General features: G+C 39.7%; 1 protein-coding gene across 3 annotated transcripts in view; it reads right to left on the bottom strand.

The window, feature by feature from the left end:
* The window catches only part of efr3a (EFR3 homolog A (S. cerevisiae)), a 127,610-nt gene that overhangs the window by 69,276 nt on the left and 33,645 nt on the right, over positions 1-24,689 (bottom strand). For all 3 annotated transcript variants that reach the window (XM_074649979.1, XM_074649978.1, XM_074649980.1), the window contains one exon: positions 3,003-3,079. In XM_074649979.1, coding sequence (XP_074506080.1) covers positions 3,003-3,079 — 77 coding nt within the window. The remainder of the gene's footprint in view (positions 1-3,002; positions 3,080-24,689) is intronic.

Genomic DNA, 24,689 nt, shown 5'->3' on the forward strand with positions numbered 1-24,689 from the left:
TGAAAGGGTTAAAGTTGTAAGACGAAAACACAGACAACTACCAGACCGGACAACGCCGTGGTAGCGATCAATCACACGGTAGCCCCGCCCTAAAGCGTCCCCTGCTTTATGGTCTATTTGACTCTAAATGGGACCATCATTTACTAAATCAGGCACTTCCCCATTGGCTTCACTCTTGCTCACTGAACAAGACTCCAAGACCAATTTAAAATGTAAAACAAACTTTTCTAAGGAATATTTTGGTTTCAACTTCAGTAAATGTACCTTGAAAAGTCATTGAGCTAGAGAGTCTTCATATCTTAAATCAAGTTCATAATATCTTCTCCTCAGTATATGACACTGACATTAAAACTACCGGCGGTGTTAAATGGACTGAATAAATGAGTTTGGTTGGGCTCATCTGCTTTGATGACAAATGACTGAACACTACAGATCACTGCTCAGAAAATAGACTGAAACTGCACATCATTAGAAATCTTCCAAACACAAGTCAAACTGGAAGAAATACACTAAAAAAATCGCTTTATTCTGATTCCACGTCTGCCTCCTTAAAACCACTGTGCTGGTGCACAGATCAAGATTTTACCTTCTTCCTAGAGACCCCCGATCCCGACTGACTTTACTATATTTCAGAGGCTGTAGCAGGTTCAGTTTTAAAGATAGAGTGAAGCTACAAATATCATATGAAACTAGAAAACCCTAAGGAACCCATTAGTACCAACCATGTCATACTATCTTGTCGGGAAGGAGGTTAAATAACGCTCCAAAGTTAGGCTACATTTTGGCGAGAAAAATTGTCATGACCATTTTCAAAGGGTCCCTTGACCTTGAAATGGGTTCTATGGGTACCCACGAGTCTCCCCTGTTAAGTCTCCCTGCCTATTCTAAACTGATGTGTGTAATATTTCTGCATACTGGGGTCCCTAAACAGTCTTGGAATTACATAAATTGGGTATCACTGTAAAGCTGAGACTCTGGTGGATCCAATGAGCCCAACTGTATTCATGTGTGATGATGTTAGTCCCCATAGGAGACATTTCATTGACCTCACTGTATAAAATGACCTTGTGGTGACCTCTAGGATAATCACAGCCTCATGAAACTTTACAGCCACAAACTAGAGACCTAGAGCATTCAGAGGATGGATGGATCAGACTAGAGACCTAGAGCATTCAGAGGATGGATGGATCAAACTAGAGACCTAGAGCATTCAGAGGATGGATGACAACTTATGAGACATAATAGAGCACGAGGATGACCATCATATACTTCTATCATCATGTTCTAAACCCTGATACTAGAACAACTAGACTCTCAGTGCTGAGCAGCATCTCAAATTAATCTCCAGGTTCCCAGCTTTCAGATGATGTACACCACTTCTATGTGGGTCTCAGAGGGCTCGATTAAATGCTGTTTTTGGACCTTATAAAGGACTCCATCTGAACGTCAGCATCATACTGTACATGACAACAGAATATAAAGAGGAGGGAGTTAATTCCCAGCTGTCCCCCGGGTGTTTTCAGCTCCTCGGGCTCTCAGCGAGTGGATAATTAAATTGACAAGGTCTCGACCATTCGAGCATTTCGATTTCCCACTGCACCCGTTTGCTTACACCGAAGGCCCGCTGAGAAGATATCGGGGGATGGGGTCCCTTGTGTATACGAGACAAACCACATACACATTTAGTGTATTAATTAACAGGGGTCGAGGAATCAAACGGGTGATAATAACTTGTCATGGTCCTGTTATCAAAGCCGTGTCACATTTAATAACCAGATTCATCAAAGTCTGAAGCTTTCCTGTGGCTCTGTGGTCGTCCAATTATTCCTGTGTTGCGGCTGGGAAGCTCTCCGGTGGCGGTGGTGGAGGTGGAGGTGGCGGTGGTGGAGGTGGTGGTGTCACTGGGTCTCCACAGCAATCTCCACACTGTGGTAACAACTGGGCACCAAACACAGTGTTAATACGCTGCTAACAGCCCACACTGTGACCGCCGTATGCTGTCTGGTGTAGCAACAGTGATACTCAGACTCTGGTTAACCCTCTGAGACCCACAACAGAGCCGTTTCTCTCTTCTTTAGGGTGTATCAGGGGGTCTTTAGGGAGAGATAGCAGGTCGACAGTAGATGACCTGTACATTGTGAACACAAAGCTCTCCAAGTCCGCGTTACGGAGGTCACGAGAACCAACACTTCGGTATCACCGTGATGCGATAATTCTGAAGGTGTGGCGGTGCTCGTTTTTCTACAGTACCGCCGGTACCGTATGTACCGCCGAGGCTCAAGATTGATGGGGTCCCGTTGTCCCGGGCAACAGAAGAAAATGTGTTTGGATTTTGGTGAGAAACTAAAAATAGAAACAGTTGTTTGAAGGAGACGTTTTTACAGCTTTTACAATATATAATAGAGACACTACGCATGTACATTTGACGAGGATAGAGAAACGTGCTTTTCTTTCTGTATCAGTCCTGCTCCCAAATGCTCGTTATGATTGTAATAATTGATGACAAAACACATTGATAATTGCATTAATTGCACAGGCAGGACATCCTAAAACACCGTAAAACACCGGTGGCAGCAACTTGAGGAAAGTGCTGCATCTTCCATATACACCACTGATTAATGGTGTACTGTTTATGGGCTTAATGAGTTTATTTCATTAGGACTATGTGGGTCTGTGAACGCAGTCCCTTTTCTGATGGTCCACTTTTTGGTCCACTTTAAGAGGACTGAGTTTGGTTCGTTTAAAAAGGACTATATGTGAAAATAACCACAAAGCGAACCAAACTCAAACCACCTCCTGAGGAAGTCTGAGTTTGGTTCGTTTCCGAGGGGTCTGAGTTCTCTTGCTGTGTTCACATATGCGCAAACAAATGCTGACTCATCGCTCTGAGTCCGTCTGGAGGGCTGAGAGGGACCGAGTGTGAAATCACCCTCAGTTTTACAGATCTGTTGATTAAATCAACTAATCGATTAGTGGACTGTGTGATGCTTGCAGTGACTCACTTTGGGGTCCTCGGGGAAGATGTTGTCCACCAGGCGTTTGTACCTCGGCCTCAGCGGCCCACAGCAGCCACACACTCCTGCAACACACAACGAACACAACAGAGGTTACACATCAATAAACTGCTGACCATCAGGTCTGACTAGAGAAGAATGTGCATCAGATAAAGGCTGCAAGACGCCCAGAGAGACGCCTTAAAGGTTTCACTTTCATCACAGAAACTTGACAGTGAAAACACGACTGACTTAGGATCTTTAAATTAACTCCATATAAACCTCCGTTAACTCTGAGTAGCTCAACATCACCATATTTCATCTGATAAATGAAGGAAGACCATCTTGGCAGTAAAACATGTTTCTCTTCTCCTTCCTCTGACTCATGTTGAGCTCTCTGAGAAACTTACTCTGGATTCAAGAAAGTGGCGGCGATAGGTCATCTCCTATTGACCGGACGTGAATTAGTATTACCGGCGGCGGCAGCCTCTGAGTCAATAAGGACGTGATGAGTCATCAGAGTCGAGGCTCGGCGGCGTGGGGTGAATAAGTTAAAGTCACAGTGGGAACGATTACGGAGCGGCTCACTGGTCAGGAAACTGGACACTCCACTGACCGTGGTGCGTTCACTGACCGTTAAATGAACCTGTGCTTTTGTAAAATTAAAGAATTAGGGCTGTCAAAGTTAACGTGATAATAACGCAAATGCATTTTAACGCCACTAATTTCTTTAACGCATTTATGTGTATATGTACAAGGACATTACGCATTTTAGGCTTTACACCTGTCATTTCTGCGCCTCTTTTTGAGTGTAATTTCTTTTACGCTGTGCAACAAAACAACAGTAACGTCCGCATTTATGATTAGGCAACAAAAATACAGGTTTAGGAAAAAACACCATAGTTGGGCTTAAAATAAGTACGTAAACTAAGTTATGTAAATTCGGAATAGGGCTGTCAAAGTTAACGCAATAATAACGCATTAACGCAAATCTGTTTTAAACGTCACTAATTTCTTTAACGCATTAATGCAACATGCGATTTTTAGGTTGTAGCGGCTCAGTTTTAAAGCTAGAGTGAAGATACTGGCATCATCTGAAACTAGAAAACCTGATGAATCCATCGGTACCAACCATGTCAGACTAAATAACTTAAATAACGCTCCAAACTTACGCTAAATTTTGGCGAGGAAAAACTGGCATAGAAATTTCAAAGGGGTCCCTTGACCTCTGACCTCCAGATATGTGAATGTAAATGGGTTCTATGGGTACCCACGAGTCTCCCCTTTACAGACATGCATGTTGTTGTGTTGTTAATTGATTTCCAATAATAAATATATACATACGTTTGCATAAAGCAGCATATTTGTCCACTCCCATGATGATAAGAATATTAGATACTTGACAAATCTCCTTTTAAGGGTAATTTTTTTAATTTTATGGTTTTTATTGTTTATTCTATTTTATTTATCATCATCATTATGGTGTTTATTTTACTCTATTTTGTTTTAATCAACATTTTATTGCTGATTATTATTATCTATTTTATTCTATTCTAGAATGTCATTATTTTGAATACAAGCTGCTTATTTTGTGTAGTTTCATAATTTTTATTTAATAATTTTTACTGTCATTTTTATTTCTTTATATTTTATTATCTTAAATACCCATCTTTTTATTGCTTTCTTATTCAGTGAACTTTTATATTGGTTGTTTTGGTGTGCATTAGTCTCTAAATCCGTTTTTAACATCCTGTATTTTGTCTGTGCAGCACTTTGAATTGCATTTGAGTTGTTTGAAAGGTGCTATATAAATAAAGATTGATTGATTGATTTTTGATCAGATAAAAAATGTGTGATTAATTTGCCGCAGCCCGAATCCCAGTTTTTTGCCTTTTTTTACAGATAAAATCCAGTAATTATGTCCTCAAGATACAAAATAATCTGTGAAAGTGATCTTTGTCTACTCAACAACAACAAAATACAAAGTTCAACCGGGCCCCTTCTAAGGCACATAAAAACTAGAAAGTTACGTCCCGACCACGGCAGACAGAAGAAGAATTCATAGAGCCGCGGTTACATACTGGACAGAGCTCTCTCTTGGAGTTGTACTTCTATCAGTAAAACCAGTAAAATAAAAAGACTCAAACTGTGCTCAGATTGACGACGGTTCCCTCCTGATCAATGTGGCCGTGGCCGTCAGAACGGAGCGTCTTCAGTGAAAATGTCAGTGCTTTTGTTTCCTGAAGGAGCGGCAGGCCGCGACCGAAAGGTCACGGCGGCGTTCGGCTCCTCCGACGGACGATCAATGAGGAAAAGGCCTTTTAGCATCGAACTTCACCCGGTTCAAACATTTCAAACGAAAACACACCAGGCCGAAGGAAAGGAGACAGATACTGAACTCCAGCTATGATAGTTACAGGAAACTCTGTTATGAATATTACAATGTTGTTTTAATACTTTTATTGCAAATTACTCGAATTATGAATTATGAATTATACATTCACAAGATGAGCAGTATATATATTTGCATTTTCTTTCATATATTTTATACACCCAGTAGAGGGGTCAGGAACCCGCGTCTCTCTAGCTCCTCTCCAGTTGCTTTATAAAAATGGAAATGAATAACTGTTCTTTGTTTACATTTTCATTTTTATTTATCGGTACGAGTATTAGGGCCACATTGAGGAAAAATAAATAAATCTGAGATTTTGAGAATAAAGTCATAATATTATAAAGTAGTAATTTTACGTGACTCGTAGAGTTATGACTTTATTCTTGTAAAGTTATGACTTTATTCTGTAAATCTCAGATGTGTTTTCCCTCAATGTGGCCCTAACACTCCGTAGTACATTGTCTCTTTGGCCCTCACTGCATTAGACTTATATTCTATATACTTAGACTATAAACTGTGTTACCTTCATCACAATGATTAAATGTTTTGCGGCTCCAAACAGATTCTTTTTTTTTCTTTGCCTAAAATGTCTCTTTTGATATTAAAGGTTGTCGATACGTCAGCGCCCTCCTCCACCACCGTTACCTGTGAGAGTCACCTTTCCCTCCTCAGACTCAGAAAACAAACTTCATTTCCCAGGGGCCCCTGCTCAGACAGCAAGGTGAAGGGAACCCTGGGAGCTCTGTGGAGACCTCTCAGGTGATTAGGTCACCTTAACACCGCCAGAGTTTATTTCTCGGCTATAACTCGCGGCATAGATTAATCAGCTTCGTTAAGACTCGTATCAACCTGCCTGTCGCCAAGGCAACCTTTCCAGAGCGGCGGTTTTTAAAGCGTTCATTATGGATCCTGCAATTACCTGCCACATTAGGGCCGCGGAGCAGCGGGGGGGGGGAGCTGCTGTGTGAGTATATTACTGTGACCAGCCAGGTTTAATGGAACTCAGCTGCCTTCACACGCTGACAGGAAGACGACTATACTGACCTTCTACCTGCTGCACAAACCAAACGCAGAGCTCAAATACAGGACCAGAACGAGGAGACGTTAACCTCAAGGGTTCCTTTCAAAAACTAAACTTATAAATGAATCAATTAATCACCTTTAAGTCACTCATAATAGGGCTGCGACGATTCACCAATCTTCTGGTTCAATACCATCACGATACTTGGGTGCCGATTCGATATGTATTGTGATTCGATATTATGATTTATTGTGATTTTTGTTAACTTTTTTAACACTAGACCATGAGGAAAAGTTGAATCATACACTTCTAGAGACTTTTACTTTGGACAATCTCTAAATTAATGCAGTTAACATGTTTGATTTTCAGCATGTATGTAGTCAGAGATGTCCTGAAGTCAAATATATCAGGATCATTGACAGGAATTATTTATTATCCAGTCACCCAAAAATCATCAAGACATTTCCCTCACAGATTAGTGGTATTTTCTTTTTAATTTATAAAGGACATGTAATGTTTTATACTTCTGGTGAATATAATCCAATCAATCTTATTTCCATAGATGTATTTTGTATATACAGTTCCCTTTGTTAACACCTTATTTTGAAAACCAGGCGTAGTTACTACTTCCTCTAACTTCTCCAAGGTGGTCTCTAGCTCTCCCGTCAGCTCCGTTCTCTTTATCCATCCATGGTCAGCTCCATCGGGGCCGTTTCAATGCAGAGAACATAAATGTCAGTATCTGGGTGCTCTACAGTCGTAGCGTCGGCCCGTTTGACCACGGAGACGAGAGCGACGGCCAGCTCGACCGCCACGTTACCGCGATACGATAACGTTTCCTGTCCGTAACAGAGTTAGCATGCAGCTTTAGCTCTGCTTTTCCTGTCAATGTGTGAAACCCAAAGTGTTTCCATCCTTTACTGGATGTGTAGTGTTTACCACGCTGGATTTAACATGTGAGGGTGCAGGTCGGATCCACGCTGACCCTCCAACGTTTTCTGCTCTCTCGTTTCGGCTCGCTTCGTTGTTGTTGACGGATATGGAATGGATATGACGTCACGTTACTCAGAAAAAAATCAGGGCTTTGCTGACGATTGTCAAATCAGACCCAAAAAATCAGCTTGATTCTCGGGTAGCGTGTACCCGGCATTAGCGTACGTACTTACTTTAAGCCCAACCATGATGCTTTTCCTAAAACTAACTAAGTTGTTTTGTTGCCTAAACCTAAGTGAGGCCGTTACCGTAGTTTTGCTACGTGGCGTACAAATGACACACAAAAAGCCTAAATGTGTCCTCATGACACCCAGAATGTCCTCGTAATGTCGTGCTATTTATACGCCTTCTCTTATACCAGGGGTCAGCAAGGCAAAAAAAAACATTAAAAAAAGTCGTAATATTACATGAATAAAGTCATAACTTAACGAGAACAAGATAAAATCAAACGTAAAATTACTATTTTATAATATTATGACTTTATTGTCATAATACAACTTTTTTCTCGTAATATTATGACTTTATTCTCTAAATCTCAGATTTATTTTTTCTCTCAATGTGGCCCTAATTCTACTTCCTCTAACTTCTCCAAGGTGGTCTCTAGCTCTCCCGTCAGCTCCGTTCTCTTTATCCATCCATGGTCAGCTCCATCGGGGCCGTTTCAATGCAGAGAACATAAATGTCAGTATCTGGGTGCTCTACAGTCGTAGCGTCGGCCCATTTGACCACGGAGACGAGAGCGACGACCGGCTCGACCGCCACGTTACCGCGATACGATAACGTTTCCTGTCCGTGACAGAGTTAGCATGCAGCTTTAGCCGTGATGTGTAGCTCTGCTTTTCCTGTCAATGTGTGAAACCCAAAGTGTTTCCATCCTTTACTGGATGTGTAGTGTTTACCACGCTGGATTTAACATGTGAGGGTGCAGGTCGTATCCACGCTGACCCTCCAACGTTTTAGACTCTCTGAGGTTTGTTTTGGTTGACGGATACGGAACGGATATGACGTCACGTTACTCAGACTACCACAATAAAAGCGGTAACTTCCTTCTTCCTCCACATAGACTCAGATGAAGCAAATATATCCATTCTGGCATTTTAAAAAATCTATTTAAAAATCACATTTTTCATATAAGCAGCTTTTTCAAATATTTAACTCTTATTTTTCTTATCTCTGTTGGGTATATTTGTCATATATCTTGTTTAAAACTCCTTTAAATGTGTATTCTATTAATTGTTCACATTAAAAAAGAATGTGCATTGGCTGATATTGTTATCAGATTTTTTGAAAAACATATCGATGTAGGCCTCGAGAATGGACAAAGTATTGATCAGACTGCTGCTGAAATCGATTAAATCCGTTAGTTGATGGACTATTTTTATAACAAATTAATTGATAATCAAGTCATTATTAAGTCATTTATCAAACAAAAAGTAAATAGTTTCTGGTTCCAGCCTGGCCGGAGATGCTGCTCTTGACCTGCATCCACAACGATGTTATTTTGTGCCCCATTTGGCACAGCTTTATCTGTTTAAAATAGATGGTCCTGAGGCGGGAAAAAACCCTGATCCAGTTTGAGGATATCAGACGTGTCAGTATTAAATGATTAAATTAATAATATTAATAATGATAACCACTGCTCTGGTTTCTCTTTCACAAATAGATCCATGTAGAGTTAATGGACCGTCGGTACATAATACAGGGCTACTGTCTGAAAAAGGCCACACTGACTAATCCAATTACCAAACCCTCCAGAGTCCAATCACTTATTTGTTAAACTAGTTCAAGATCTCCATCACTTCCTCCGCCCACAGAGACACTCGGGATGTAAACGATGACACGGCGCCCGCTGGAAGACTCTCAGAGCTCTTTGGCGTAAACGGGAGGCTGATGTTTCGTTGTTTAATGACCGGGGGCCTCGAGATTTCACGGTTCAAAGTGTCCTGGAGTCGGTCCAGGGTTAGGGGTCTGTAGAAAAAGCGCGCTGCCACGTGGCGGATTAGATGAAGGGAAAGTTCACAGGAAGTGACTTGAAATATGAGCAGCAACAACAGCGAGGCTGCAGGCGAGCCGTCTGACAATACGGTGTCACTTTACACGATGACAACAAAAAGACACAGAGTCGATGACGTGGAGCGACGGAAACCAGGTTCAGATACAATCAAACAGGAGTTATCTGTGCTGTCTGAATCCAGGCTTACCAGGGCTGGGACCATTCACCTATCCTATGATATTATCACGATACTTGGGTTTTTGAAGTATTGCGATTCAATATTTATATTTATTTTCTATTTTTGTTGTAACTTTTTTAACTCTAGACGACCATGGGAAAAAGTTGAATCATACACTTCTAGGGATTTTTACTTAGGAAAACCTCTGCATTGATGATGGCTGGGGTAGCTTAGTAGTACCGGCAAGAACTACTTTCACCGCTGTTTTAGGGGTACTGGTGTTGTAATCTTTTAAAATGACACCCAGACGTTATTTTTTTTTCATTTTTTTCATTGTGATTTATTATCACTATTTACTTTGTTTCTCTTTATTTTTATTTTATTTTATTTATTTATTATTAATATTTTTTTTGTTTTCTCTATTTATTTTTTTATTTATTTTTGTTTATTATTATTTCTATTCTATTTTGTTATTTTCTATTTTCTAACTTCATCTCTCATTTTTATTTTATTTATTTATTATTATTATTATTATTTTATTTTTTGTTTTCCCTATTTATTTTTCTCTATTTATTTTTTATTTATTTTTGTTTATTATTATTATTATTCCTATTCTATTTTTTTATTCTTTTATTTCTAACTTCATCTCTTATTTTTATTTTTATTTTATTTTAATTTATCTATTTATTTATTCTTTTTCAATTCCTTTTCTATATTTATCTTCTCTTCTCTCCTAATATAAGTATAAATAAACATGTTATTTTTTCCTCCCTGTACATTTAAGTATTCTCTGAGCCTATGGATGAAAAATACTACTAATTTAATATTGTGAATATTATGACCTTGTTGTGTCTTAAAACATGTGACTGTGCTCTACGACTGTACTTGTTGAAAGGAAATAAAAAGAAGTAAAAAAAAAAAATGATCCCCAGCCCTGCTGATGATGGTTTTAAAGTGAAACTGAAAAGCTTGAAAGAACAGATATGCCGCTGTGTGTTGAAATAACTCTAGTCTTACAGGAACTGTTATTAGAATGATACTGCTGCTTTAACTCCACTAAAGGGTCTAAATAAGTCAAAGACCTGAGTAGAGTACATCCTGTAAAACAAATACTATTTCACAAAAACAAAGATAGAGATGCTGGAAGTGAAGAAGAAAAGGAAGCGGTTTATCTGAGTTCTCTGTGGAAATCAACTCAAACGAGGACGTGGAACCGAGTTTCCAAATCTTGACTAAACAAAGTGAGGACTGATCAGCAGATGACGTCATACACTAACATCCTTTACTAACCGATCCATTCCTGCACCTCCGGCTGCTCAGCAGAGCAGCTCCGTTATGAACAATCCAAAGGAAATACTGCATATCACTTTATCTTTCTTCCAGGAACACAGTTGAAGAGGTTTATTTCACAACGACCCGCTAGCTGTACATTATCACGCTTATTACACGGCAACTTACTGAAGATATTTTATCTATATTATATATATTTTGAGACAAAAACGTTTTTATAATTTTATGTTTTTTTATTTGTAATACTTATTTTATTCATCATCATCATTATAGTGTTTATTGTACTCTATTTTATCTCTGTTATTCTATTTTATTTTATCAATATTTTATTATTTTAATACAATCTGTAATTGTATACAATTTTGTGTAGTTTCATAATTTTTATTTATTTATTCATTTTTATTGTTATTTTTATTTCGTATTTATCTTTTATTATCTTAAATACCCATCTCTCATTGCTTTCTTATTCATTGAACTTTTCTTAGTCTCTAAATCCATTTTTTAACACTTTATATTTTTGTCAATCGTCTGAACATTGACTTGCATTTGACTTGTTTGAAAGGTGCTATATAAATAAAATTTGATTTTTTGATTGATCATTCATTGGTTCCATTTTTTCCAATGATAAAAACACGGGGAAACTGAGCTGCGGGGACTTCTGATCTGATTGTCCATCATCCTTCTGACGCAGACCAAACACTTCTCTGATAATCTGACATCGAAAACAATCGTCCTGTTAAAATATTCCTGCACCTGCGAGCCGACTGCATTCATCCCCGGTTGACTTGTTTGTTTGTGTGGAGGCACCGGTGGCAGAGAATGAATGACAGCACCTCCAAATTACATTAAAACCCATTCTGGCTAAGAGCATCACGGCTTCAATACCGTAATAGAGGCGATGCATCAATTTGAGCGTCCGGCTATAGATCTGCAGAGAAGGCTGCATAATCACAGCACAACAGCGAGAGAGAGGGCCTCAGATCCAGAGATTGTGGTGGTCACACGGACTGATAAATTACACCCCCAACACGACTAACTCAGCCGGCTCAGAGGAGGCCATTACAGAGCATCAAATCCATCATCCCGCTGCAACCAAACACAAAGGCAGAGAGAAATTAATAAAAATGTAAACGCTTACACAACCACCCGCTGTCCCGCGTACCGAGATATCATTAGAAATACGTAGAGATTCACACACTGGTTTTTCAGAGAGCAACTTGTTTAAATGTTTAAATCTATATTTGTATCTTCAGCGGATCTCAACGTCTTGTTAACACATGCTTACACCAGAGTTGCGTGTTGGGTAAAGATTTTTCATCACGGAGCGGTCTGCTGCTCGGCCCCCCCGACCGGCACCTGAGCAGAGTACTAACATAATCTTTATTCTTCATCGATTCCCACAGAGGAGACCTGGACGGGCCACCGGACTCACAAAACACAGAATAAATACACCGAGCGGAAAAACACTGAGAAACCAACACCCTGAAACGGAAGGCAGAAGCTCGGCTTGTGTGTTAACTAACAAATGTGCAGTTTGTGTGGAATTCAAGTGTCCTGGATAGTTTATATTAAAGTGCAAAAAGACAGTGATTACTTTTATGGGTCGTCTTTGAAGCCTCAATTTGAAATATATGACAGAACAACCTTAGAAAAGCAAACTTCACGAGTTATTCATCAGTGAACATAGCTAAATGAATGTGACATGATTGAGGGTTTGGCGTCCGACCTACCAGAGTTCAGCAGGCCTCGTCTGTTTGAGGCTCGGCTGTAGTTGAAGGCTCCGTCGGCCTCGGTGCGAGGCACCTGCCTGTACCTCCTAAGGATCCCCCGTCTCAGGTGGACACAACAAGACGGCATGACCGGAGAAACGTCCACTTTTTAATCCAGAGTGTTGTTTCCACAGGTCACACGGCGTCAGCGGCCAGACATGGGAGTCAAAAAAAGGTACGACTGGTTCTTCAAATTCCACCAAGCAGTCGGGCTGACGTTCAATTCATTCAAGAAAGTTTCCACTACACCTCAACCAACAAACCACATCCCCGCTTCACCTCTCTACGGATTCGTCCTGCACACAGGAAACATCATCTCTCTGACGAACAACAAGCTCAGCCAATGGGACGTCGGACGCTGTCATCGCCTGGGATTACCCCATCATTCTGACAGAGAAGACGAGAAGCCGCTGGGTCTAATGTGGGCCTGTCTGCGGCTCGGCTCGGGTTACCGGCCTCTGTGCTCACAGGACAAACGTGATCCAACACACAAGAGGAAGACAAAACCTGGACCCAGAAAAAGCCTCCAAGTTTCTGTGACTCCACGCAACAGCTACGAGCTCAAAGGAACAAATACTGAAATGATATTTATTTACTATTATTTACAGTTAATGACCTGGTCACTGTCGGCCGTCTGCAGTAACTGGATCTCTTAATATGTAAACCTGGTTTCATTCATCACGTGACGAAGAGACACAACTTGATTCTGGAGATGTAGGAACTTCTAATGCTATCTGCACCAGTGAACATAAATGCATAATGAAGACGCATTAGTGCAAATGGCGATTTTTAGGGTGTAGTGGGCTCAGTTTAAAAGCTAGAGTGAAGATACTGGTATCGTATGAAACTATAAAACCTGATGAATCCATCGGTACCAACCATGTCATACTAGCTCGTCACGAAGGAGGTTAAATAACGCTCCATACTTACGCTAAATTTTGGCGAGGAAAAATTGCCAAGTCCATTTTCAAAGGGGTCCCTTGACCTCTGACCTCAAGATATGTGAATGTTTGAGGGGTTTTTTATCTGAAGAAATGTCAGAAAAAAATCTGGAAAATTTCTGAAAAAACTTCTGAAGAATGTTGGAATAAAAGTTTTTTTCGAAAATTGTCCAAAAAATGTCAGAAAAAAAGTCCAAACATAGTCCGGAAAATGTTCGAAAGAAAGGATGAAGAAAAGTCCAATGCTGGTATCGTATGAAACTAAAATTGACCTGATGAATCCATCGGCACCAACCAGGTCATACTAGCTGGTAGTGAAGGAGGATAAATAACGCTCCAAACTTAGGCTAAATTTTGTCGAGGAAAAAACTGTCATGTCCATTTTCAAAGGGGTCCCTTGACCTCTGACCTCCAGATATGTGAATGTAAATGGGTTCTATGGGTACCCACGAGTCTCCCCTTTACAGAAACTACTGTTTTTGTGAGTGGAGTCTGGTGGCTTTGAAGAGAGCAATATGATGGCTATAGTTTCACCTTGCCATCAGATACCCACTTTATGATAATCACATGCAGTTTTGGGGCAATATAGTTTAATATGATACCAGTGTCTTCACTCTAGCTTTAAAACTCAGCCGCTACAACCTAAAAATCACAAGTTGCATTAAAGAAATTAGTGGAGTTAAAACAAATTAAGAGTAATAGGTGACAATTACAAGTTAAGTTACTTCTCACACCCCCACTGACGGACAATATCTGGCTTTAATGAGAGAAAAAATGATTATATTTCTCTGGATGATCCAACCTCATACGAGGAGAAAGTCTAGTTTCGTCTCTTCTTCCAGCCAGAAGTACCCACACAAACACCCACACACACCCTGCCACAGTAAATCTCACCTCCAGTAGCGCCGTGTACTTTAATCTACACCTAAACCGTCTGCGAGGCGCGTAATCTACAAGATTAAAGAGCGCCCCTCAGCCCTCCTGATTAATTCCCTCTCCTTTGACAAGCAGATGAAAGCCGTAACGGCGGCGTTCATCTGACAACATCATTCTCACGGCGCCCTTGTTCAGCTCAAGTTTTTTCGGCGGTTGGAGACGAGTGTGCGGATTGTTAACACGCCCCTGTGGGGTGACACTGCTCGCTGACGCCACGTCGTCCTTGGAGATGGGGAGCATTAATAAATAAAGTCGGGTCTGTGAAGGTAGAGGTTTGATTTAAATGTGCGCTGAGCGAGGCCTGAAGGAGAGTGATGGGCAGCGGGGTGTGGAAGGAAATGTTCCTGGTTCACAATCCTGCTCCTAAAGGACCACAGAGGAGGACCGTTTAAAGATTTAAAGATGCAAGAACTAATACACACTGTGTTTGCACGTCACTTTCATTATGACCATGAACGCAGCATTAAAACGATGATGCTTCTTATTGTCCAACAAGATTTTATGTATGGGCTCAGTGCTGCTTGATAAATCAGCCAATTAAACTGTTGTGAGGCTATTAAATAGCCGTTATCAGTCACTATAAGCCCCATAGATGTGGGTCAATATGGGCCTACTACACCCACTAGTAGGTTTTATCATCTATTCACATGAAAGATGGTAGAAAGAAGTTATAAAGAACACGACAGCGACCTCTAGCGACCGTAGTAATAGTAAGGAGCAGAAGCGGAAGTCAGACGCTGTAGTATAAACAGTGTGAAACCAACAATGTGTAGTTGTCTTTGTGTTCGTTGTTATTTTAACCCAAAACGTTGTTTTTCCCTAAACTTACAGTAAACTATGTTGTTTTTTTTGCCTAAACATAAAGAAGTTGTAGTTTTATTACCTAAACCTAAAGAAGCTTTTTTGTTGGTGTCAAAACGTGACGCTTCATTCATTTTTACACGTTAGAACATGTTGCTTTTAAATGTCCCTTTCACAACGTAGTAGGCCCCTATTGACCCACATCTATGGGGCTCATAGTTACTGATAACGCCTATTTAATAGCCTGATGAATCGGGTGGATATGTGCTCTCATTTTGCTAATGTTTGTATGTCATATAAGAGGAACATACTTGGGATTTAGATTTTTTTATTTTATTCTGTAAATCATTTAATCTGGAAAGCACTTTACGCTTAAGTTTGACAAGTGTTATATAAATTATTATTATTATTATTATGACTGCACTAGTTAGATACTCATCTCTACTTTCTTATGTAAAACGAAAAATTAAGCAGTAAAACAATGGCATACAAATTTATTAAAAACAATCATGCAGAACCTCGTAGCCCGAGTTGCGTTAATGCCTTAAAGAAAATAGTGGCGTTAAAACAAATTTACGTTAACGCATAAAGTTATTATCCCGTTAACTTTGACAGCTCTAACCAAAACCCAAAGATATTCAGTTCACAGTGATATAAAAGAGAAAAAAAGCAGCAAATCATCACAATTCAGAAGCTGCTTTTGCTTCCAAAAGAGGAGCAGTAAATATAAAAAATCATGACTCTGGAGTTATAGTCACCGTCACAGTGACGGCTGACAAACACAGAGAGCCTTCTCATAATGATCCATGTGAGTCGGTAACATTTATACATGAATATCTGTTAAACTCACACACAAAGAAAAGGCTGTTATTTATGCGATGTGCAAATGAATGAAAAAGTGTTTGCTTGCTTTGAAAACCCTGGCTCTGAATGGCTGGTGGGCTCATTGACTTGCATTATCACGTCCTGCTTTTGAACCTTGAAGGGCGCATGCACACAAAAAAACAGATGACGACCCATAAATTTACAGCCTCCCCGTCGCTCTGCTCCGGCCCCGGCCAGACGGATATCCAAATTTATACTGCTTAAAAATCTGTTGTTGTTCCTCGCTCTCTGTGGACTGGAGTTCTGGCCGGGTTCAGCACCGTGTCAGCAGGACTATCTGACCCGACACAAGATTTATCAGCAAGGAAACAAAGAAAAGAACCTCTTTTGTTTCTTGTGTTTATCAACTGAAGGTTGCCTGCTCCTTCACAGCAACGCTGAACACGTCACCAACCTGGACCAACCTTCTCTTTACTGAGCAAAACATCCATTTAATCAGGAGTCTTGCTTGCTATGACGAGATTAATGACGCTTATGACGAGTTCCACGTACAACGACTCAAAATAGATGCAAAAACCACTAGAAGGAGATGCAAAATGACCACGATGTGATAAAAAACAACCACAAAGAAACGTTAAAGGACTAAAAATAGAATCAAAACGACAACAAAGAAATATAAAATGACTAAAAATAGATGCAAAACGACAAAAACACGCAAAACGACCACAAAGAAATGTAAAAGGACTAAAAATAGAATCAAAACGACCACAAAGAAATATAAAATGACTAAAAATAGATGCAAAACGACAAAAACACGCAAAACGACCACAAAGAAATATAAAATGACTAAAAATAGATGCAAAACGACCATAAAGAAATGTTAAAGGACTAAAAAGAGATGCAAAACGACGACAAAGAGATGCAAAAGGACTAAAAATAGATGCAAAACAACCTCAAAGAGATGCAAAACGACCACAAAGAAATGTAAAAGGACTAAAAATAGATGCAAAACGACCACAAAGACACGCAAAATGACCAAAAGTAGATGCATAACCACCACAAACAGATGCAAAACGATCACAGAGAACCGGCAGTTCTACCTTCACAAGCTCGGATGACGTGACTAGCATAGTTTAGCTACAGCAACCAAAACAGCTGGAGCTCTGACGGTAAAGAGCTCATACCTTTAATGTTATTGGCTGTAAATAGATTGCATTATTATAATAAAGCTCTCATTTTCAGGTTCCAGCAGCGAACTGAAGCAACCACTGTCTGAAGGTGAATCCAGATTCTCCTTGAAACATCTGCTTCCATCACATCATCTAATCCCGTTTACAGGAGAGGATTCAGGCTGCTTTACATTCATCCTGAGGCCGTCTCCTTAACGACTCCACCTCCGTGTGATGACGTAAACATTATAGAGATACATAACACTTTGTTAATATTCTAAAGCATCTATAAACTTTATTTAGATAGTTAATACTTTACTTTTGTAATGTTTAACATATTATATATATCACATATTGTGTGTATAGATTTAGTCGAGTCTCTGGGGGGGGGGTATATATATATATATATATATATTGTCCGTTCCACTTTGCGTCTCAGACGGAGGTTATTCATAGACGTGTCCCATTATTCCTAGAACAGAGAGATCTCGGATGCATTGGAGGGCATCAGATAGTATCGTCTTGTTGAGCACATCCACCTTCCCTGTGGCGCCGCCTTGTAAACATCTAACCGGTGACCAGGAAGCACTCTGCACACCTCGTGATGAATGTGTTCTGCTCAGACTGAATTATGATCCCACCGTAGATAGTGGATTTGCTGCGGAGGCGGTGGAAGCTCAGTATTTTCTCATTTAAATATTCATGTCGGGGGTAGACAAAGGGAGGAAATGGAAACCGAGTCGGATGAAATCCCAGGGTTCACGTTTCTGAGACGGAGGAGGAGGAGGACGTAGGCGGCCGAGGAGGAGGAGGAGGAGGAAGGTGTCAAAAGAAACTGGAGCTCTCTGGAAACGCTCAGGTGGGAAGGTATGAGATGTTGACGCACATCCGAAAATCTGGTCACAGCAAACAGACAAAAGGATTGTTTCTCCTGAACCAACTATAGAGAGCACGATGAGTTAAAATAACTCCACACAGAGACTACTAATGACTAAATACTATTATAAAGATGTGAAATCATGATAACTCAAAGACAGGAAGGACAGAAAAACTACAATTTGAGATGAAAATGTCCCGTTCGGGCTGAAGGAAAGGAGTTCATGGACACTCTTAGATGTAACACCTTTTAATTCTTCATGCATTTGAGTGTGTTGCTGCCTGACAGGCCACCACACGGACAAAACATATTCAACTTACTGACGGATTTATTTATTAAATAAAGGATAAGTGGTTTTTCAGGGGTTTTTTCTTTTGGAACTCCTTCCTGCTTAAAGGTACTATATGGAACATCCATCCATCCATCTTCAACCTCTTATCCGGGGTCGGGTCGCGGGGGCAACAGCTCCAGCAGGGGACCCCAAACTTCCCTTCCCCGGGCCCCATTAACCAGCTCTGACTGGGGGATCCCGAGGCGTTCCCAGGCCAGTGTGGAGATATAATCTCTCCACCTAGTCCTGGGTCTTCCCCGTGGCCTCCTCCCAGCTGGTCGTGCCTGGAACACCTCCCAAGGGAGGCGCCCAGGGGGGGGCATCCGTGGTAGATGCCCGAACCACCTCAGCTGGCTCCTTTCGACGCAAAGGAGTAGCGGCTCTACTCCGAGTCCCTCACGGATGACTGAGCTTCTCACCCTATCTCTAAGGGAGACGCCAGCCACCCTCCTGAGGAAACCCATTTCGGCCGCTTGTACCCGCGATCTAGTTCTTCGGGTCATGACCCAACCCTCATGACCATAGGTGAGAGTAGGAACGAAGACTGACCGGTAGATCGAGAGCTTTGCCTTCCGGCTCAGCTCTCTTTTCGTCACAACGGTGCGGTAAAGCGAATGCAATACCGCCCCGCTGCTCCGATTCTCCGACCAATCTCACGATCCATAGTCCTCTCACTCGCGAACAAGACCCCGAGGTACTTGAACTCCTTCACTTGGGGTATATGTAACAATGTACATGTATTAATCTCTTTGTGTTGCCAATGTGTGAACGGATTGTAATGAATCTTAAAAACGGAGACGTTCTCGGTAGCCTTTGACAGCTTGTGGACTGAAGGATGATCCAAAAGATATGACATTTCTTCGCGCTCCCGATCTCCTCGCCTCTCTTCAGCTCCCCTAAAGCGCCAACAGTGTGTTGCTTAAAGCGAAGGTGAGCCAGGTAGCTGTAACTTCGTAGCTACATGGTGTGTGGATCTGCCGCTGGTTGCTTTGTAACGTTAGCTGATAAAGTCATTTGCAAACTGCAAGCTAGCATCATGGAGCCAATGGTCCAAAATAAAATATAGGGATATTACAGAACATTATTCAAAGTTAATGATTGTAATGTAAGGACACGTCACTGTTCTGGACGATGCCCAGGATGCTCACTCGCACCTACGGAGCACGAGTATGTGCAACAGGAGGCTGACTGCAGTACATTTAACAGCCAAAGGTGTCATTAATAACATGGGTATTGATCAAATTCAACCTTATTTCTTGCTTCTTTTTGGTAAAATGCTGTTGAAACAGCTTAAAAAAACACGTTTGGCTCAGTTTTAAGGGACATATTGACATATTTTGACACATCACCAACCACGTCTCCAATGTTTCTCCATTTAAAAAAAAAAAAAAGGATGCTAGCAGCAGAATAACGGACCTCAAATCCATCATCATCATCATCATCATCATCATCATCATCTCAACACGGTACCGAGAACATCATGGTTTACTGGAATGACTGACCAACGTGACCTCCAGACCTGAACCCAACAGAGCGTTGCAGGGAGAAGGCAAAACCAAGCGGTGCATTTACGAAAAAAAAACTACAGGAAGTGCAAAATGACGACTCAGCGGGGACCAAAGGTTTAGAGGTTTACAGCGCCGGAGGCCGCCGCGGGGTCCACCGTGGGGTCCTGCTCGGTAGCAGTGAGGTCCAGCTCATAGTGAGGACCCTGAGAGTGCATCCAGTCTCATGGGGGCTTTAGAAACACATTAAAACAGAAGCTGCCCTCTCTCTCTCTAGCCGGCTGTTTCATCAGTCTGCCACCGACGGGTAGCTAACGCCGAAGAATGACTCCGACGGGCCGAGCCGGGAGATCCATCAAAGGCAGTGGGGAAGGGGGGGGATGATTGCAGCGCCGGTCCATCCATCTCTGAGCGAATTACAGCCACCGCGAGGGAGAAATCAACCACAGAAGGACGGAGGAAGAGGGGGAGTGGTTTTGGGAGGAAAGAAGAGGACAGGATGGAGGGATGAGAATGGAACTAACTAACTTATTAAATGTAGCAAAAATATTAAAAATAAATGTAGCCATTCATTTCTGTTTTAATTTGCTTCTTTCTTTCTTTTTTATCTTTTTATTAATTCCCCTATTTATTTAATCTTACTCTGTTAAATTTTCCCTTTTATTTATTTATGCATTTATTTGTATTAATTTTTATATCATTTTTTGTTTATTTATTTATGCACTTATTGCATTTATTTTTTTTAATTATTTTATATTTATTTTTATTTATGCATTTATTTACTCTAATGTTAAATTTCCATTTTTATTTATTTATGCATTTATTTTTAATAATTTTTATATTATTTATTTATTTCCCTTTGCATTTAACCCCTTATTTATTTCCCCAAACCTATTTATTTCTGTATTCTTTTCTTTATATATTTTTTGCACATTTCTTTGTACGGTTCTTTATGCATTTATGCCTCATTATGCAAATGACATAAATAAATGCATAATTACATACATGGATTTATAAATAAATACAAAATAAATGCAAAAATAAATAAATAATAAATAAAAAAACTAATGAATTAATTAAAATAAATAAATAAATAGATAAATAAATAAAGGGTATAATTAAACAAAAGAGTAAATAAATAAGGGAATTAATTCAAAGATAAATAAATTAGGAAGCAAGAAATACCAGAAATATCAATTTATGTCATATTTTATCAATTAATGGCTACATTTATTTTTAATATTATTATATTTCATTTAATTATTACTTTTTTCCTGTTTGAAAGACTGTCGGTAAGGCACACTCTTCTGTGAACTGCAAATTTGTATGATATGACAGATTGTTTATTACAAATGTATAATAATTATTCTTATACTTTGTATGTTGTGTTATGCAAGTTTTAATTGCACAATAAAAAAAAGTGTTAAAAAAAAGAGTGGTGGATGGGAGGAAAGTAAAGTAAAGGGAAGGGAAGGGCATTAATGAAGAGATGGGAGGGAGGATGGGGACAGATGAAGCGTAGGAGGGAGAGAAGAAGAGTGGTGGAGGGAGGAGAAAAGTAAAAATAAAGCAAGAGGGAGAAGAAATAAGATGGTAGGAAAGACCCAGAGGGTGTCAGAAAAGAGAGGAAGGGAAGCAGGACAGGGTGGATGGACGGACGGTGCGAGAGGTCTCCGTCCTCCAGATGATGAATCTCTGAGAAGGCTGAAGACGAGGACATCCATCATCAATCTAAACAAACCCAACGCCTCATCCAACAACTAGAAAGACATTATTTATTGAAGCTGTTTTCTTAAGTGAGACGGTTTCAGGAGGATCGTGAAACTCAACCCAACGCTTCAACCCAGGGAGAGAAATAAAAAGGTAAAAGCTCTTCACCACCCTCAAACCCAGCCAGCCTCCTCCGTCTCAGGGGTGGAGCTCAGCAGCTGATGGAACTGAAGCTGGTGGGGGCGTCCGGGGGGGAGGGAGGTGGTGCGATCCGACGCTGAGACACAATTACCTGTCTAAGCCCGTTATCGACGGTAGGGGGGGGGGATTTAGCTGAAGATTTCTCTTCATAAATCCTCCGACAGCTCAGGAACCTTCAGCAGTTTAAGGTTTCTGTCTCAGTTCAGATACAGAAGATACGCTGCACTCAGCGGTGACACGCCGACGCACACCGACCCATTTTATACAGTCACTGTGGGTTTATCTTACCAGGCTTACCTCATTTATTTACTCTAACGTTAAATTGACCCTTTTATTTATTTATGCATTTATTTTTTCTACATTTTTTTTTTTTTTTGCATTTTTTTTGTATTTATTTATTTTATGCATTTATCTATGTATGCACAATATTTTCCCTTTGCATTTCACCCCTTATTATTGTGGAAATGAAATAAATAAATGCAAAAATAAATAAATAATGAATACAAAAATAAATAAATAAATTAAAAGAAAATAATAAAAATAACGGACTTTCACCCAGAAGACCGGCGTTCGTGTCCCGTGTGAAACCAGAAGTCAACATTGCACATTTATTTGTCAAGTTAGTTAAGAACTTAAGTAACAGCACTTCCGAAGATATTTAAAGCCAAACCACAATCTTTTCCTAAACCTAAGTAGTTTTGTTGCCTAAACCTAACAGAGTAGTACTTTCCTTATCTATCTTTGTATTAATTCCCTTATTTATTTACTGTAATGTTAAATTTCCCATTTTTAAAAAAAATAATTTGCATTTAATTTGTATTTTTATTATTTTATTTTTATTTCTGTATTTATGCTTATTTTGACTGCATTATGCAATGTTTTTCAAAAATTTTTACACTGTTTTTAATACTGATCTGGTCATTTATGATATTTAATCTGAATAGGACATAGCCGATTAAATAAAAGTAAATATATAAATATAAATAATAACGATAACGGGTTAACGTAAATTCGTTTTAATGCCACTAATTTCTTTTACGCATTAATGCAACATGTGTATTTCTTATACAACTTTAGTAAAAAAAACATGATAAACTGGACTGGATTTGAGACACATGCACATTGCAACTGTACATTGTGTCACGTCTCTGCACGTGCACACACACTCATCACTGATGCATGAAACACACAGAGCAAACGACATACGAGCGACACGCTGTAATGACTTTTCCGTGACATTTCCACACCGTGGACGACTCAATATCCATCTAGAAGGTCCCAGTCTGTCATCGATGAACACAAAATGCTCAAAGGAGAAAAAGAAGCTCCTCCTAAGCCTGTTGCCGTGTGGAGATGTCAGGACATGTGCATGTTTCTGAAAGGTTAATCACAACAGAAACACTCACTATGCCAGACCCCAGCAGACCAGCAGGGGGAGACGCCAGCTGAGACCGACCAGTTAGTTGTTGTTGTGCCAAACCGCCCTCACTCAAGAGAGTGTGACATTCAAAGCTACTCATCCTTTACTACACCTGCAGCACCGTGCAGCCATCATACGTCTGCAGTATGAACACAATACAGTGAGAACATGCTTCACACTGTGCAGCTGCTGTGCGTGAGAATAGCACCTCCTCTTATACATCGCGGGCTGACAGTGTCGTCCGCTGGCTGTGATGAGAGGTGTCAGTCTGATAATGAAGCTGCTCTGAAGTGAAGCTGAGAAGGGGGGGGGGATTCTCAGGAATATCTCCGTTACTGTAACTCCTCTTTCAACAGACTGAAACAGACTGCAGCTAGGAGGACTAACCTCACATCCTTCAATTTATATTCATACTAACTCAACTTATGTATGAAGGAAAATAGCAAGTGCACTTTGATACCACTGTCCCTGTATCACAATCATTACTTCCCTTATTCATTTACTCTTCTGTATACTTTTCCCTTTTATTTATTTATGTATTTATTTGTTAATTTTTTAAATGTATTTATTTTTGCATTATTCTATTTATTTATTTTTGCCTTTTTTTAATTTATTTTATATTTATTTTAAATGCATGTATTTATGTATTTATTTATTTAATTTGCATTTCCCTCATTTGATTAATGAGGCAGAAATGCATAAAGAAATATGTAAAGAAATATATAAAGAAAAGAATACAGAAATAAATAAGTTTGGGGAAATAAATAAACGTTGAAATGCAAAGGGAAAATTGTGCAGAAATAAATAAATAAATAAATAAATAAATAAATAAATAAATAAATACACAAATAAATAAAAATAAATGCTAAAAATATATAAATATATTTATAAAACTAAATACATAAATAAATAAATTAAAACAGAAGAGTAAATAAATAAGGGGAATAATACAAAGATAAATTTATAAAGAAGCAAATTAAAACAGAAATATCAATTTATGCCACATTTTGTCAATTAATTAATGGCTACATTTATTTTTAATATTATTTTTGCTACATCTAATGAAATTTTTTTTTATTTATCGAGTAATTTATTTATTCATTCATTCATTTTTTTTTATTTTGGCAGCTTCCATCCTCCACATACTAGTAGGTTTTGTGCAAGGACAAATGCTACCGCCTCAACAGCATTTTAAAACAAAAAGCATTTATTTGAGTAGTCCAGGACAACCCGGGAGTCAACGGGGATGACCCCGCTGCTTCACTGATGACAGTAAAAAGGCATCAAAAAGAAGTCTTCCATTTGCTATCTCCCAAGCCTTCAATTTCATGTCGGCTCACAATG

Source organism: Sebastes fasciatus, chromosome 11 (genome assembly GCF_043250625.1).
Source record: "Sebastes fasciatus isolate fSebFas1 chromosome 11, fSebFas1.pri, whole genome shotgun sequence".
Taxonomy (NCBI): Eukaryota; Metazoa; Chordata; class Actinopteri; order Perciformes; family Sebastidae; genus Sebastes; species Sebastes fasciatus.